The sequence below is a fragment of the Mastacembelus armatus genome, chromosome 2, assembly GCF_900324485.2.
Source record: "Mastacembelus armatus chromosome 2, fMasArm1.2, whole genome shotgun sequence".
NCBI classification, from domain to species: Eukaryota; Metazoa; Chordata; class Actinopteri; order Synbranchiformes; family Mastacembelidae; genus Mastacembelus; species Mastacembelus armatus.
This window is the reverse complement of record NC_046634.1, coordinates 6543393-6562177: the sequence shown is the minus strand read 5'-3', so window position 1 is coordinate 6562177 and position 18785 is coordinate 6543393. Positions and strand designations below refer to the sequence as shown.

Sequence of the window (18785 nt, the reverse complement as noted above, 5' to 3'; positions counted from 1 at the left end):
CATCTTCCCGTGGCGGTGCTTCTAATCAGTGTTTGCAGCAAACAGCACTCCTTCACCTCCTCTTAAACTGTGTCCGCTCCCCTGTTGCTACTGGAACATTACAGTGTTATCCTGAAAGAGTCACATTTGCAAGTTTCTGTAGTGCTTTCAAATCATTTTTTATTTTTGGCTTCACTCAGAGTTTGAGGTCTTATGGAGACTTTGTATGTGTGAAGTTTTATGGTTGGTTTCTTTTTATGAGCAACATAAAGCAGACATGGGATGACAGTGATGACTTGCAGTATATTTTAATGAAATCTGTGATAGTTTCATGGTAGGGAATGGGAAAATGTCATGTTGAATGCATAATGAATCAAAAAGGATTATATCTTCATTATTTTTCTGTGTTGACCCTGAACTAATTGAAGACGACTGCAGTGTTCTGTGAAATTAATAGATTAATTTGGTACTCTGTTTTGACTGTGGATTAAATTAAAATTCCATTAACAAAATTAATGAAATTTATTAAATCCCACAAACAGGATTTAGATGTATCTCACACTTCATCACTGGGGAAGATCAAAAACAAATCAAAGAACTGCTGACTTAACATGACTGACAAAAAAAACAAAAAAAAAAAACAAAACAGCAGCTGGATTTTACAGACTGTGCATTATTGTCAAAGCGGTGGGTGATTTTGTGCTTTGAATTCTGTGATGCTGCCTTTCCTTCCTTTTCCTTCCTCCACATATGGATCTCATCAATGCCATGAAGGTAGTGAAATGAGATGGATCCATGCAACCCCACCCATGCAAGACCTACAGCATTTGTATTCCTCCAGAGAAAAAGAATGAGCCTCTGTGATCCTAGGGATGGGTAATCAACATCTGATTTTGATAATATATGACTTTTAAAATAAGCCGTTTATCAAGTTTTGGGGGAAGGAGTGAGTATAATAGGGAGGGAAATTAAGAAGTGAGGTGAGAGATACAGACAGTGGGGCAGCAAACATCACATACGTCATTCCCTGACATGAATTGAGGGCAGTGGTGGAAGTCACATTCAGTCTCACCTCCTAAAGCTCTGTAGGCCTTGATGCTGTGCCAGGGGCTCCTGAGGATGAGGAGCATCAGGAAGCGCAAGGCTTGACATGGGATGAGGTGAAGGATGAAGAGAAAGAGATGGAGGATGCTGAGGAAGAGGAGAATACTGAGGAAGAGGAGAAGGAGGAAGAGAGCTGAACAGTGGCAGGGCTTTCTTAAAACAGGAGGGGACCTCTGGAGTGGGGAGTGAGGAGGTGCAAAGTGGCCTCTGGTCCCCTAAAGGCCACGTCTGTCTTTTCTACAGGCCCATCAACTGCAACATGCTGCTGATATGGAGTACATTTTCTAAACAGCTTAGTTGTTTACATGAGCTGCCTACTTCATGTCCGATTGGCCAACAATTTAACACCCTACAGTCCATACTCTGTAGGGATAACAGCATTGCCTCAAGCTAAATACAACCTTCAACAAGCAACGAACAGTTGTTCAACCTATAATTTTTACTACTGCATGTGTCTGCCACAGAGTTTAACACATTCGTGTGAAAATATTTACTCATTTTGAGAACTGGGAATTCTTTGCTGACATTCAGTCAAGAACCACATGTGGTGAGTAACATATTACTGAAAAATCAGAAAGAATTAGTTACTCAAAGTTTCTACTGAGTGAGACTAATTGCTTGTTATTTAAATAGTGAATATCTGTTTGCATATGGGCAAAATGTCATTACATATTGCAGAATTTCACATAGCTTATAGATGCTCAAGAAGAACAATTCAAACAAATGGAAACAGGTAAATGAGTAATCCTACACACTTGAGCTTAAGGGTGGAACTGAGGGAATCAAGGATGCATATGTTATCTAATGTGAAGGACCCACAATGAGCCGCACAGAGGTGATGAGGAGGAGGAGGTGACTGATGCTATACTGCTAAAATCAAGAATGTTGTTTCTGAAGAACTCCAAGAATCAGTCGGTTTGTGTACACAGAAGAAAGATGATGATGAGTCTATGAAAAATCTGAAGTGAGATGTATGAGATGTGTGTAATGTTCACACATACTTTTAGGTAGTATGGGGTGATTTTGTGCTTCGGTGATTCATAACATTGATTTGATATAAGATTAAACGAGTAGAAGATCTAATAAAGGAATATATTTAAACATACCCAAAAACACAAAATAAAATCAAGCACAAGGATTGCAAACATTCCTCTCTAACTTACCATAAACTGCTATGGAAGATATTCAAGCAGCTGATGATGTCACAAACACCCACAGGATCCTGATGTCCAAGTCAATCACACTGACAAGCACGACACCACTCACCTTGATAAGTGGGTTAATGACACCAACGTTGGCACTGGAATTGAAGACCTTGTTGAACCCTGTCTCTCTGTTCACCAACTCCAACTGGTAAAATTTCTTGTCATCCTATGGAAAAAGACAAGTTAAGGGATATGTACGGTGGCCGAGAAGGGCAAACGCGCTGCAAAACAAAAACGCTGCAAAAGAGAAACGCTGCAAAACAGAAACGCTGCAAAACAGAAACGCTGCAAAACAGAAACGCTGCAAAAGAGAAACGCTGCAAAACAGAAACGCTGCAAAACAGAAACGCTGCAAAAGAGAAACGCTGCAAAACAGAAACGCTGCAAAACAGAAACGCTGCAAAAGAGAAACGCTGCAAAACAGAAACGCTGCAAAAGAGAAACGCTGCAAAACAGAAACGCTGCAAAACAGAAACGCTGCAAAAGAGAAACGCTGCAAAAGAGAGAACACAACGGAAGTGCGCCAGGCCGATAGGGGGACCCCGAACTGAGGGGTGCAATGAACAAAGAACTTTTACAGAGGCGAGAGAGACACATGTAGTGACATAAGTCACGTCTCATTTTGGAGGCTGCGTAATGACGCAGGTTATAGTGTTGAATTGCAAAAGAATTGAATGAGCGACCTCTGATGATTGTTCTCATGTGCTAATATGTGCTAACAATGTTCTGTTACATTTGTTTACTTGATCAAAATGTCATACAACGTCGGGAGACGTGGCGGGGGGGGGGGGGGGGGGTGTTGCAGGGTGGGAGATCTGAAGGTGCTGTAATGACTATAGGTTGTTGTCTTGTTCAGGGTGTTCTTTGGGGAGTCGGTGGGGTGAGCTAGAGGGAGATGGGTCAGGGAGGAGGGAAGAAGTGTGTGTGGAGGGAAGAGAGGGAGGGTGAGAGAGAGCTGTTCGGTGAGGGGAGTTAGCGTTACTGATGGGCGATACAACAGAATTTGGTATCGATCCGATACCAAGTAACTACAGGGTCAGTATCGACGATACCGATACCTTCTGCACCTTAAAGGAAAATCATTATTGCACAGTGTTGATTAATATCTTTATTGCAATGGCAACATGAATAATGCTCATGAACATAAATACTTGTTTAAATGCTAATAATAAAATGATAATAAATAAATAGCATTTCCCTTCGTAGTGGGTGAAAAATAGCACCACACAATGCTTCTTTTTCTATCTCTCTCCATGCTGCCGTGCCTCTCAGCACTGAGACGGAGGAGGTCCCTCCACGCTGCAGAGTGGAGAGAGTAATACTTCCTTCTGCAGTGCATGACTGGCTCTGGAAAGCTCTGACATCTGATTGGCTGCCATCATCATGTGATACGGAAGACCATTTAAAATACGCTTGGGCTGGTTTTCACACATCCAAAACTCTCAGAAGTGAAAACTAATTGCACGTTTTTTATTAGGAGTGGTATCGAGCGATACTTAAGAAAGTATCGACTCCAAAGTATGGAAGTATCGATTCCAGAGAGTCGATATTCCCATCCCTACTTAGCGTGGCTACGGCTGAAACAGTAGCCTGTTACCTGTTACCTGTTCTGACTAAAAACTTAATAAAGCAAAGTGACAAAAGAACGTCTGCTGGCTGTGAATTTAGCGGGCATTAGAGTACGTTTTACATTTATTATTTTTTAAACACTTGGCCGTCATGTTTTACAGTATTATAAAAGTACAATGTTGTAAAAGATGACGGCCAAGTGTTAAGTAACAAATGGAAAACGCACCTTCAGATCTCCCAACCCCCCCACGTTGTATGACATTTTGATCAAGTAAACAAATGTAACAGAACATTGTTAGCACATATTAGCACATGAGAACAATCATCAGAGGTCGCTCATTCAATTCTTTTGCAATTCAACACTATAACCTGCATCATTACGCAGCCTCCAAAATGAGACGTGACTTATGTCGCTACATGTGTCTCTCTCGCCTCTGTAAAAGTTCTTTGTTCATTGCACCCCTCAGTTCGGGGTCCCCCTATCGGCCTGGCGCACTTCCGTTGTGTTCTCTCTTTTGCAGCGTTTCTGTTTTGCAGCGTTTCTGTTTTGCAGCGTTTTTGTTTTGCAGCGTTTCTGTTTTGCAGCGTTTTTGTTTTGCAGCGTTTCTCTTTTGCAGCGTTTTTGTTTTGCAGCGTTTCTCTTTTGCAGCGTTTCTGTTTTGCAGCGTTTCTGTTTTGCAGCGTTTCTCTTTTGCAGCGTTTCTCTTTTGCAGCGTTTCTGTTTTGCAGCGTTTCTGTTTTGCAGCGTTTCTCTTTTGCAGCGTTTTTGTTTTGCAGCGCGTTTGCCCTTCTCGGCCACCGTAGATATGTCATCCAAAATCAACTCTAACCTCTCCACTGTAGATGCTTGAAATGCTTTCAGCTGTCCACTTCTCTTAGTTGTGAGTACATTGTGAAATCACAATATCTGAGGCAGTAGAGAGAGTTTCCTAAGCTCTACCTCTCGGCACCAGATGCTGCCCAGTGTACTCACCACTAACTTTTTGACCAGGGCTTCTCTTTCAGTGACCATCTCTCTGAGCTCTGCTATTAGATGCAGGTCTTCGGGTCGACTTTCTCTATTTCTTAACTTCTCCTCTGTGCCCTCCAACCTGAACACACACGACACATAAAGGTGTCAGCTAAGTAAAAAGGCAGGCAGGTACAGTTAGAAAAGCTGTGACACAGGAAAAAGCTATAATTTTTCCAGTGAAGACAGACAACAGATGTATTGCCACATTTCTGTGACTTACAGTATTTGTAGAGCAGAAATCTTGTCTTTGAGGACCTCCTGAGCCTTATTGAAATCAGCCAGCATGATTTGTGTTTCTCTGTGATGGACTGCATTTAGCTCCCCCAGATCCCTCTCATGTCTCTTCATAAGATCTTGTTCATGGGCCCTGTGGCAGAGACAAACAAATCTCATAATTAAAACTTAAGGTGACATTAGGTCAACATGTGACGTGTGCTCGAAGTTTTGTATCGCATCATGAGGTTAAAGTGACTTTCACTGCACAAGTACCTCATCATGAATACTGCTCACAAATACACTTAATTTTCTGGTAGACAACCATTAGATTGACGGCACTTTTCATTTAATTATACAGGATGACAACAAGATGTGCAGCTGCAAGCTAAACTCAGCAGCAACCTAAAGAGCAGAACTGATAAATGTAGGCCCTCTTGTTAAAAGATTTGGTGTACATGGCTGATGCATTAATGACAAAGTGCCAAAATTAATAGGTCTGCATTCTGAGTATAAAGAAGTAATGAAGAGTGTGTAGCAGTCACATACTGTCTGTTTTGAGTCCCCTGCAATTAGTGATGTAGTCCTTTATGACCAAGATTTCACACCACACTGTGTGAATAAAACATGTGTGTGCCGGAAGTCACAAAGTTATTTAGAAACTAAGTCACAACAGAGATGAGTTTCAGAGCATTAACACTTGCCAAAATGCTGCATTTAATCATAACATAAGCTGTTCAGATGGTTATTCCCATGACATGAGTGCAGGATTAGTTGTCTGCAAACTGGGTCAGTTACTGCTGAGTTCAGCTCTGTCCCCTCAATAATAATAATAATAATAATAATAATGTTGGAACAGTTTTCTGAATGATGTGATGTACTATGTTTTCAGATATAATTCGAGGGGAGCCTCTCATTGTTGAATTCATATCTGCTGAAGCTTTCTGTGTCTTATGTACCTTATTTGATGGTTAGCTTCACTGCGAACCCGCAGCACCTCTTTGCCCTTCAGCTCCAGCTCTCTGGTCAGAGTGTCAATGGTCTCGTTTAGAGAGTGGATCTCATGATCCAAATCGGTGATGCGGTTGCTACGGGAGCACACTTCTGCCTGCAGGTCTGAGATACGGACCAGGAGCTCTTGTTCCTGGAAAACATACATGTGTAGCGTGTACATTAGCAGAGGAGTTAGATGTTAGGAGATATCAGAAGTATACACATTACAGAAGTTACATGTACACACAGAGAAACAAGAAGAAAACAGACCTGCTGGTGGCTGTGCTCCATAGCATTCTCTAGGTCTCGTTTGACAGCAGTGTTTTCTTTAAGGTGGATCTGCTTTAGATGCTCTATGGCTGCAGCATGGAGGTGGTTCAGCTCTGCTCGAAGAGAGGCTGCCAGACAGACATTGGGGTCAGATAGCAAAATTTGAGCAAATATCTTCACATAACACTTAGCCACATAGAAAAACCACAGGCAGAGACATGATGCATTGATTAAAAAAAAAAAAAGCCAATGCAACAACAGTGAGTACAAGTATTATCACTGTGGATAAATCATAAATAATAAATGCAGATCATTTTTGGTCCCAAGCAGAGCCCCCTTTTAAACTTCTTCACTTGCAGAGATTTAATATCACTGTCAAATTAATACCAGAGACAACCGCAGATGGTTTATTATGTCAGAAATTTCAACAACTTGACATCTTGTGGTAGACACATAATCAGCATACCATAGAGGAAGAGACCAGCATTATGGATGGAGACATAATCAATATGGCTACAAATAAAGACAAGATCAGTGCAAGTCTTAAGTGTATTTATTCACCCAGCTTTGCTTTCCCTTCATCCTCCAATTCAAATCGCAGCGTCTGCAGCTCCTGGTCTGACTGCTGTCTCAGGATCTCTAAGGTCCTCCTGTGGGCCTCCTTCAGAGCATGAACCTCCTCCCTCTGCTCCTGCTTCAGACGCTCCTCCAGGGCCTGGCAGAGGGTGGGAAAAAGGGGATGAAAGAGGAGATGAAGGAGAGAGAAGAATGGAGGACAGAGATGAAAGGATTGGGATTATGTGCTATAATATGATACTAAAAGAACATTTTTGCATGTGGTGAATATTGTCAAATCTGTCTTATTGGTGGTGCCTTCAAGAATGCTCTGACATAATATTTAAGCTGAAAACAGAATTGCATTTATGAAGCCAATACAAACAGTGAGCAAACATGTATATGCAGATTTGTCCTAATTCCATACCAACTCTGAGATGGCTTGGTGTTCACACTGGAAAAGCACCAAAATTAAGAACATTCAAAACAGTCGATGCAGATTTAATCTGCTTGTTTACCAAGTGTGCTGTTGACAATGCACTATGTAAGAAATAGAGGAGCTGAATAATAATTTTGAATAATATTTTACTTTCAGTTTCATTTACTGTCTCATTGGCAGTGCAGGATTTTTTATATTAAAAACATATATAAAATCTATATGCACATACAGTTATTCATCATTATTTAGAGCATAGGTCACTAACAGGCAGACCGCGGTCCGGGTGCCGAACCAAAAGCCGCCCCATACGGACCCAGACCCACAGCCAAAACAGAAGGTTATGATTTAAAACCTAACGGGGCTCTTTTATTTCCACCGGCGCAGCTTTTGTAGACTTTACGATAGTGGAAACGCACAGACTAATTACATGCGAGTTGAGCCATCCCACGTGATAACACTCAGCCAATCAAGTCTGTGCATTCCAGGCGGTAAACATTATGACTCTACAGTGTAAACAGAGCTAGAGGCAAGTTACACATGAAAAGACGGTACAAAGAAAAAGAAAAAAGGCGATACATGTAGAAAACAAAGGGAGAGAAACAGGCGGGCGAGACGGAGAAAGAGAGAGAAAAATAAGGAACAAACAGCACCCTCCAAAAAAAGAAAAGTGGACAGCGAAAATAGAGCATTCAATCCGGAATGGACAGACTCTTTCTGTTCATTTCTGTTCATACTTCCCACTGGGAACACTAAACCAGTGTGTCTCATATGTTCAGAAACCGTGGCACTTATTAAAAGTGCCGATGTGAAACGCCATTATGAGACACAACATAAAGATTATGAATTCATTTGATTTGACAGTCAGGTATTGATTACATGCAGATGTTGATAAAACTACTAGGCTACTTAAATATATATCACACTATCTAGTTAGTGCGACAGACTGGTGACCTGTCCAGGGTGTACCCCTGCCTTCCACCCGAGAGAGAGCTGGGATAGGCTCCAGCAGATCCCCGTGACCCTGAACCAGGAAAAAGCGGGTATAGAAGATGGATGGATGGATGGACTATCTAGTTAGACATTATGATCTTCTGGACCTTTGCTTCAAGAAATTTTCTCTAACTGGAACTCTTTAAATTTTAGTTGAATACCACTGGTTTAGAGGATATAAAATTATACCAATTTTTCTTTAAAGGTGCATTGTGTGATCTATGACCTCAATCAGGAGGAATTCTAAAAACATTAAGGGTGCCTGACACATCATCTTATAGAGGTAAGCACTAAAAGACGTCAGAGGTTACTTCCTGCAATGTAATTATATAAGCGCTTCAACAATAAACTCAACAATAAGCAATAACTGTTCTGGCTCATTTTCAACATCTGTTAAGGAAATGGGAGAAATTAAAGTAGATGAACCTAATGAAATGTTTTACAAATCAGAACTTTCTCAGCTGATTTGATTCTTTTATAAGTTGTTCCCCTTAGCAGCCATAAGGACCATTCACTTTTCCCTTCTACTGTTTGCTCTATTTGTGTCATGTTTATTGTGATTTCAGATTTGTTAACTCTCAGAGGTTCCTGATGGATACCTATTATTTACACATACACACAAAGAAATAGTGTGCTATAGAATAACTTGTCCATAGGTGTGAATCTGAGTGTCTTCCCCTCACCTTTCACCCAGAGATAGCTGTGATTGGCTCAAGCCCACTATGGCCGTCTACAGGATATACAGTAAAGGTAACAGAAGGACAGGTACAACACTGACTACTGCACTTTCCAAACTGTATGAGGCTATAATTTCCTTTGAGGAAGAAATGAAGTTCAGGATAATGTGTAGAGAATCCCTGGACAACAAATGAAGTTACGTCAGAGGAAATATTCTATTTTACAGTCCTCATACTGAGGATATCATCTTGCACCGCACATACTGTTTTTGCTGATCACACACTACCATACAGATAAAAGCAAGTAGATGAAAACACAGGAAAAACGTAGGTAAAGCGGCAGCACATTTTTGTACTCAAAAGCATATTTTCACAGATGTCTCATAACAGGCACGTGGTCAGCCCAGGAGAGCACATTTTGAACTGATTGAGCTTGAACCTAAGTTAAGGGGACATGCACCACTGCAGAGACACGGTTCAGTACCCACAGGCGCTCGGTGCTTTGCAGATTGGCCGAGCGCCACTGTTCATTTTAGCTGCTGATTTTGATTTAGGTTTAGTCTGAGGTTTTTTGTTAGGTAACACTACTGGTAAAGCTTAACAGCAACACTCCTGCAATGCTGCTTACTGGTACAATTCAAGCACTTTAATCAACTGTTTTACAAATCAGGACCATAAAATGTCAAATTATGATTTAGCAGGTGCATGTAGGCCAAGAAATAACCTTAAAACAATGTTCATTCATCAATTTGACTATTTTACAAATGTATCATTTTGTCTCATTTTGTAGGTTAGACAGTGTATATGAATCCCTTGGCTAATGACAGCAACAAAAGCCAGTTGGAGTCAGGAGTTCACAAACCTGGAGTCCAATCAGCAAAAGCAGACTACAGGTGTGGTTTGGAGCTATTCTGACATTTTGAGTTTTATATTCACAAGAAGCATCTGCTGATGTGAACTATGTACATTTTTTTTGGTTATTCTGCATTGTCAGCACCATCCAAATTGTCTTCCTCTGCCTCCTACCTTCCTTGGACAATGGCTGGCGTAAACAGCTGAAGCTGACTACAGAGGGATGGGATGCATACAGTAATAGGATGCAATTTTCTGAGAGTGAGTACATGAATAGATGATACTCAGAAGAATCAGTGTTGTGCAGTACTGACACACAAACTAAAACTGTAGCAAAAACATGTCATGACTGATGTATGTGTCCTACCCTGATCTGGTGTTGTCTGGCCTCCTCCATGGTGCTGAGGGCACAGCAGTGAGCCTCCTGTAATCGGTGCTCTCTCCTCTGATGCTCTCTCTGCATCTCTGCACGCATACACACACACGAACAGAGCCAAAATTATGTGCACTGTGACACATCAAAAGCAGATATCTTTCTGTTCTATTTAATATGCTGTGCTCACACTGTGGCAGGAGACACACTGCTGAATAGGACATGACAAAACATCATGCAATTCATGGCCTCAATTTTTACAACTTTATGATAGTTTTGGAATATGTGTCTGTGTTTTGGATTTCTATTTTCTATAGCAGAATAGCAGAACATAACAATTTTACCAATTACCAAAACCCGGTGGACTTGTGTTCTTGTATCATGCTGTAAGTAACCACACTGATCTCATGCTGTGGCCACACTTGAGTTTTTCACACAACAGCACAGGGCAACGTACCTTTCAGCTGCTGGCTCAGCAGCTCTCTCTCCTGGTTGAACTGAGACTGCAGCTGCTGGAGAGCTGACTGCGACTGAGACAGCTGCAGCTCCAGGGACTGTTTCAAAAGAGCGATCTGGACAAAGACAGGCAGTGAATAATTACTGGTATTCACAGTGAAGGGCAAAATAACAATGAGTAAAGAAGTAGGCTGGTTTCAAAATGTTAAAAAAATGGCCTGATGGGGCGCAATTAAAAGCAAACATGGACAGGTCAGTGGGCCTGTCAGTAATTACATACAGAGCTGCAGTATTAACATAAAATGGCTTTGAGTGGATCTTTATCTCTGAGTGTGCAGCAACATCACTTTAATTTCTTTAGAGGAAATGGCCTTTGTTGTTGAAGAAATATGTGCAGGAAATGAGCAACACACGATGTACTACACTCATTTAATTGGGTCAACATTAAAAACAACGCTCTTTCTTTGTCTTTCCTCCCTCATCTACTTTAATCCTCTTAAGAGAACATTTTTATCACAGGTTACTTTCACTTTAGACAGATAGTGTTGATTTTTTTTGACAGCTACTCGCTAGTTCTAATATCTACACATGGATAGAAGCCAGAAAAGCAAAACATAGAGGTCTGTAGTTGGAGATATTACTGCTCATCTCAGTGAGCTGCCAGCACAAAGCCAACTGCCATAAGCTCCATCAGAGTGCACAAAACAGTTTTGTTTTGAGGAGATATTGGAACTATTAGGGGCATAAATGGCTGTGAATGGCAGAACCCTCTCAGACAGACGGCTCTGTTCCTCTACATGCCACTCTTCCTCAAGCTCAAGCAGTTAAATCCCCAGCAGGATTTAGTGCTGTAGAGAGCTCCATTAGTAACTGTAAGGTATGATGGATTTAAAATCAGAGGATGAGGAGCAGGGCTGGGATGAAGTTTGTGGGGTTCTACATTGGATATGGATTTAATAAGACAGATGGGTGACCTCTACAGTGTGTCCAGACCAATGACAGATCTTTTTTACATTTACAGAACTAGACATACAAGATTAATGAATATGAAATACCCAAAACAACCTGTGGGCATGTGTCTAGCTCACAGTGTTTTAATTAAACACACTCTAATGTGCACTTACACAAAAATAGTAGCCTGTGGCTAGAATCAAATAATGACAATATCTGTATGTAAAAGAAGTTCTTATAGGGAACAACAGCACATGTACCAACATACACAAAACAACCCAGTCACACACACACTTCTTGTACTTGAGACATCAAAGTTAACCCTTCAAAATCAGTCAAATCAACACTTATCAAGTAAAGACATGTCCAGAAGGAAGAAGTTAAGAGGGGCTCTGTTTTGATTGAGTTTTGTTTCTATCCTTCCTTTTAAATGTAAATTCTGTAAGTTTTCTCTAGGATTAGTATTCCTGTCCAGAGGAATTGCCATTTTTTTAACTGTGCATATCAGAATGCCAAACTCACCACTCTGCTGCTCTGACATTTCTCTTTGTAACTCCACCAGTAAAACCATTGTGGCAAACTGAAGAAGAGGAAATGAATATTTTATGTGTCTGTAGAAATTAAAAACATTTCCTACAAAAGCCTGCCAGGAAAACAAGGGATTATCCCATTTGAGATTCTAAAAGGCTTTTAATGTGAAGGATCTGTGCTGAGTTTCATTGTCAGTAGTTTAACACAGACACATGAGAAGAATTTCTCAGCAGTAGTGTGAAGGGTGTGTCACACTGAGTCTGCATGAACTGCAAACAGAAGTAGATTTTAAAAAAAAAAAACAACAGGGGCATTCATGAAACAATGGAAATTAGAACTAGACAATGACTGAGAATTCCACTATAGATAATTTCAGCAAACTAGCTACATCTGACAGCTGAAAGACTTGATGATGTGAATCTGACAACTGTTAGTTTCAATCACACATCATGTTAAAAGTGTGAGCTGCTTGACACTTAAATTGGGAAGTGATGTGTTAAATGTGAAGGGAGTGTGAGCCTTTCTCCACATAGAGTCCCATGAGCACTGCTGGTGTTTTAGTAGAACTGTAAGTAGGTCAATACCTGCGTCCTTTGTCTTCACTGTGGCCTAAACCAGCACAACGGCTGTTGCCTTCCCCTGGAACAGCTCCTCTTTATTATATTTATAAATGTTTCTGTGTTGGTGGAACATGCTGTGTATATTTATGGATTCACACATGTATTTACAGTATATTCTGTACATGAATTGATTTTGTAAAGTAAATGTATAAAGTGTTGATCAAATATTAGAGAAAAGAGTTTTATTGAGGCAAAGGATTACCGGTGACCCACAATTCCTCACTCTAATAATAGACTGTTCAAATCCCAAAGATATTTAATCTATAATCACATTACAAAGAAAACTCTTCACATTTAAGAAACTGGAATAAGATAATTTCTGAATAAAAAGGTCTGTTTTTTTAAATCATTACCAATATATTTTCAGTCGATCACCTGACTGACTTTTTACATGATCAAAGGCAAGATGTGAAGTTATAAAATGTATTGGATTTTCAATGGAGCAAACGCATTAAAACTGTTTGCTCTTGTGTTTATGTTGCCTCTTTGAAAATTCAGGTTTTTGCCGGTGTCTGCATTGCTATTTTGTTTTGATGCTGTCACGTCAATTATACTAATACACACATGCACCCATTCAGAAAAGGAAAAAAAAAAAAAAAAATCACAAATCACCAAAGCCCTCTGATGAAACAAAATACACACACACACACACACGCAGGCACGCACGCACGCAGTTACACTTAAACACACGCTTGCACACAGTGTAAGCACCTTAAGTGTTTGGTCTGTAACATTGTTTGATGTTTATTTTCAGCCACTCCAAACAATAAGTTTAAAATGCAGCATTTTGTGCTTTGACTCACATTTACACAGTTACATAAAGAAGTGCAGCATGTAGATTTTGTAGAGACTTGAGATTTAACTTTGACACAGAAAAAAATGACACTTATAGAAAAAAAAAAAAACATGAAATTTCTCTTCATTTCTAATTATTAGACCTTAATACCAACACACGTCTTCTTCTCTGACCAGTCATATGACCTGAAATGATTATTCAATTAGCTAAAGTCTTAATTGAATAGTTTGACAGAAAATTAACTAAATTCACTAATTCCAGCTTTTGAATTGTGTTTTTCTTCATGTTATGTGAATAAAACTGTTATTCCTGGGTTATGGATTCTGAACATTGGGAAAATGTACACGACATTTTATAAACCAAATGATCAATTGATTAATCAATCATAACCCAATTGATTTTTCTCCAACTCTCTGACAAGTTCAATGGACCATCACATCGGCTCAAAATCAAGGATGGGTGGAAAGAGCATTTCCTACAGATCAGATGATTTCGTTAAACTTGTTGCAGTTTGTCATGACCCGTTTTTCCTCATGGTTTGGATTTGGGAAAACTAGCTAGCTGGCATTGGTAGTTGCTGGCTCCAGTTTGTCAGAAAATGTTTATCTGGGGCCATTGGCGTCTTGGCAAAATCAGGGCGAGGTTTCAGTTGTGACTCAGCTGTGCTCTGAATTACCCAGAGGCAGCATGCTCAGCATGGGCGGCCGCATGAGAATAAGTAGATAAGTGTCAGAGCTTTCAGCCCAGCATCAAACATTTCTCTCTGACCTGAGCAGCTGAAAAGATCCTGCGAATTTCATATTCAGAAGAGAAGTTAAATAATTAGTTCATTTCAGGACAATTTATTGTTGTTGTGGGAAATATGTGAATTGTAAAGCGGGTACAGGGGTTGTTAAAGTCATCACTGTTAATCACATTCATAGAGCCAATGAGACTGCTGGCTCAGTGAGCCAGCAGGCTGTGCGAGTGTGTGAGTGTTGGAGTTGTGTTTCTCCTACTTTTGCTCCAGGCTTCAGTATTGAGTGGATCTGTCAATCAAAGTGATTCCCAAAGAGGATGGAGGGGTAAAGGTCAGGGCTGGAGTATTTCTCTAGAGTATTTCTGTCAAACCCACAGAATGGATAAACATTGCTGTCAGCTACATTTCATCTTTGAATTAAATTGAAGATTTTGTGGTTCAATCTGTTTCAAATATTTTTCTCAATGCAGGACAGAATTTCTGAGGCAAACAATAATCATCACTGATGGTCAGAGAAAAGGTCAAACATGCAGTAAGAGCATCTATACTACCTTCTTTAATCAGATACTGTATGTGAGCATAACAGACTGAGCACCAGCCAACACCAGGTGTCTGATAAGTCATTGATGATGAGTCATTTAGTAAACAGTATGTGGTGCTGGTTGCAGCAAGATGTGCATGTGATCCGTACCTTATGCTGGAGCTTTTGGACTTGGAGGCTGAAAATCCCAGCTAAACAAAAGCAGTGCTGTTTTTCTAAGTTATGCTCATGTTAGCACCAGCCTTTAGCTAATGCCTCTGATGTTCTGACTGCAAAGCCCCAGTTACACCAGAGTCTTTGTGAAAAAAGTGGTTTTAGATGCTTGTTTACGTGGAAACCACTCACAGGGCCTGTTCCAATACTCTAACTAGTGAGCTCAGTACAAGCATGTAAGCCAGGAAGGAAGGCTGGTTGAACACAGCTCATATTTTTCTACGTCGAACTATAGTGTGTTTTACCTGTTCCAGCAGGTCCTCCACCTTCCTCTGCCAGCCCTCTCTTGCCGCCATCATCTCCAGTTCTTTCTGCTGTGAGAGCTGAGTCAGTACTGCCTGTTTATCTGCTTCATACTCTTCGGTCAACTCCTCCTTCAACAAGCGCACTTCTTCCCTACAGAGACAGAGTTTGGTAAATTTATTTTTCACTGCGTTAGTCCTCTCTGCTGGAGTCTGTCCTGCTAACGCATATCTGTAAATATTGTATGCCTCTTTAAACTTGCTTTGGATTACGTTCGCGTCTCGCTTGTTCTTATAAATATACATGACTGTCCACTTGTTACAGTATGCTAATAACATGTGTGACTGGGAAGCCGAGGGGCTGTGAGACAGCAGAGATGAATGAGGACACAAACAGATGAAAGTGAGACTGACAGGCTGAGAGTCTACATGACAACAGAGAGAGAGTTTTTATTTGTCTTTTACCGGAGTGCATCTCTCCATTTCTGGTCCAGGTCATCTGCCATCTTGTCCATCTTCTGTTTCTCCTCGGTTCTGATGGACATCACTCTGGCCTCGTGCTGCTGTTTCTGGGTCTCGATCTCCTCCTACAAACACAAAACAATAAAAAAACAGTAACAGAAGGTCTGTTGTGGTCACAGCCAGCATCTGTAATGAAGCTAAACCCGGGGTCAGATAAGAGCACCTAGAAATCACACATTAGCTACCTTGGGATATTTAGGTGTTCAGGTTAGAATAAAAGACTGAAAGACCAAAATGGGTAATACCGTATGTACCTAAGTTGTGCTGAAGCTTATGTGCAGCCACTAAACAAGAAAATCTCCTCAAACTGCTATTTCCGACCTAATACAGCACCACAATACCTGAGAGTTGGATGACTCATAATGCCCACCTCCACATCTATTTAAAATGCCACAGCAACAGGACATCTTTAATGCGCTGGTTTCAAGACAGAAACCAATTTCACCAGGTCAGCCATTTTACAGCTGCTGAAGAGGCTCCAGGGTCTATCCTGCTGATGAGCTCATTAAGAGCGCTTCTGTTAAGCTTTGAGGAGAAACCCTTCAGTTTCAGTTAAATCCATACTTTGCTGTTGAGGATAACAGATATTATGTTCTACGCCACATTTCAATAAATGTTTAAAAAAATATTTATTGATTACTATAAACAACCTCTGCTCATAAAATATGTTAATATTTTTAAGCTGAAAACAAAGTATGACCTGAGCTGAACCCAGGTTCTGTCTTCCAATGTTCCTGACTCTCTGGAGTCATTCTTCATCATCTGAGGGATGCTGCACAGGTTAGCAAGCCAGGTTTTTGACCCACACTGAGCTGCATTTCTCAGATAAGGTAATTATTGGTCTTATCAGCATTAGAGACAAAAAAGAACCACTCAGTGGAGATGAGTCATGTTTCACTGTAACTAAGCCTTGCAATTTGATTATAATATGCTTGAGTACTTCACTGTTCTGTAATGTGTAACATGAAAGGTTTGACTCATGTAAACAACAAATGGTGGAAACACTGTTTGACTGCAGAGCACATTTTCTGTATATGGCAACTTTGTATGTATTAATTTCAACACACAAATATAAACATATTCATGTGATAATTAGTGTTGGAATATCCACAGACTGGCAGAAAATAAATGGCTCCAATGCATTACACTATAGTGACTGAAGTTTTACTGAACCTCTAATGTTCTGTCTATTGTTCCTGCTATAAACAGCTAAACAATAGCTGGTCTAGATTCAGTGTAAATCAGCCTAGGCTGGCTTTATGATTGTGTCTATCCTGCAATGGGCTTATCATAATGCAACCCTGTGTTAGGCTTGCATTTTTTAACAAAATCCCCTTCTTTTTATAGAGTACAGGCAATGGTTGAAACGCAAAGCGCGCCATTCGACATTTCCATGTAATTATCAGTCCTCATTCAGCCTCCCTGTCCTTTTTTATCACCATCCCTGGGTCATTCATTAGCCTGTTTTTATGTTCAACTTTCCAACAGCTGTGACGTATCTACTCATTGATATTTAAACTTCATCTGTGTGGATGTCAGTATTGTTGGCTGTGCAAAGTTCAGCTCATTTGCTCGGTTCTTTTGTTTCAGCTTTTTTTTTATTAATGTACTGCTGTAATGTTGTTTTATAGTGAGATCCTAAAAACATGAAATCTCATATTAATAGTTTCGATAATAATAACATAAATAATAAAGTTCCAGCATCTTTCCATTTCTTACACACATACACTATGTTCTCTAATACACACACTCTTCCTGTCACACTCATACCCAAAGGGCTCTTTTCAAACACAGGAGCACTCAACTCATAATAGCCTCATCATCATTATCTCACAGTTGGCCTTCAGGACTGCACTTTTTCTCTTTTCCAGCTTTCAAAATGTTCTCTCTCCTTATGTCATTCCTTCAAATTGTAACTGTGCGACTTACTGACTGGTTAACGCCACATTTAAGTGTTGGACAAACTGTCTGGCTGATTGTCACAAGGGCAAAGAAGAAAATAACTGAGTGAAAACAGAATAACGGTTTGTCTGCTTCAGGAGCTCACATGCACCACCTGACTGACTGACGTGAAAATCATAATCTGCACAGGTTTTTTTTTAGGTTTGAAGGTTCTCTCATACTCTAAACCCCTTTCAATTTAATCCCCACCTGTAGATCGGTCAGCAGGTTACTGGTCTCTCGGACTCTGGCTCTAGTCGCATCCAGTTCTATCTTGAGTTTCTCCTGAGTCTCTTTCAGGCAGGTGATCTGTGTCTGAGCTGAACCCAGGTTCTGCTCCCCCTCCCTCACCAGCTCCTGGAGATGGGACACCTGAGGAAATCAGCAGAAGGTTAGCACATCACTCAGAAGTGGAAGATAAGATCAGTCACATTTAAGGACTCAAAGAAGAGCTGAATAAATGTTTTATACCTCTTGATTAGCCATGTTGAGTTTGGCAGAAAGCTCTTCTTTTAAGTTGTCCAGTTGCTGCTGGAGACGGTCTCTCTGCTCCTCCAGCGACAGGTGCTTAATCTCAAACTCTTGATTCATTTTCTGGGGAGGAGATGACAGGAGGCAGACAGGAAGAAAGGGATAATATATGGTGAAAAAGATGAAGGACAACAAGAAAAGATCAGAAATTAGGGTCTCAGTGTTGGGACCAGGAATGAAACCAGACATTTATTCAAACCTTTAGCTTCAAACAGAAACAGGAACACTGTTTAAAAATTGTTCCTCCTGAAATCCCCAAAAATTATAATCTTTTTAAAAATGAGGAGAGTAAGAAGCCACTGTGCAGTAAATCCTATTTGTGCCCTAATATGAACTTGTAGCAGCTGTAGAGTGTAAGGCAGGGCCAATGAACGACGGAGGGACACGTGAGTTGTCATTTAAAATTAAAAGGCCATCTCATCAAACCAACCAGCTTCTATAATCCTTCAAACCACAGCACTAAATCTTCTC

The 18785-nt window shown here is 40.4% G+C and overlaps 1 protein-coding gene across 1 annotated transcript in view; it reads right to left on the bottom strand.

The window, feature by feature from the left end:
- The window catches only part of LOC113127602 (protein FAM184A-like), a 37820-nt gene that overhangs the window by 1045 nt on the left and 17990 nt on the right, over positions 1 to 18785 (bottom strand). Inside the window, 14 exon segments of the mRNA XM_026302303.1 lie at positions 1052 to 1244; positions 1247 to 1298; positions 2350 to 2454; positions 4831 to 4948; positions 5090 to 5236; positions 6042 to 6226; positions 6346 to 6473; positions 6907 to 7060; positions 10226 to 10323; positions 10689 to 10803; positions 15324 to 15474; positions 15786 to 15907; positions 17994 to 18155; positions 18255 to 18377. Of these exon segments, the coding sequence (XP_026158088.1) occupies positions 1052 to 1244; positions 1247 to 1298; positions 2350 to 2454; positions 4831 to 4948; positions 5090 to 5236; positions 6042 to 6226; positions 6346 to 6473; positions 6907 to 7060; positions 10226 to 10323; positions 10689 to 10803; positions 15324 to 15474; positions 15786 to 15907; positions 17994 to 18155; positions 18255 to 18377 (1853 nt within the window).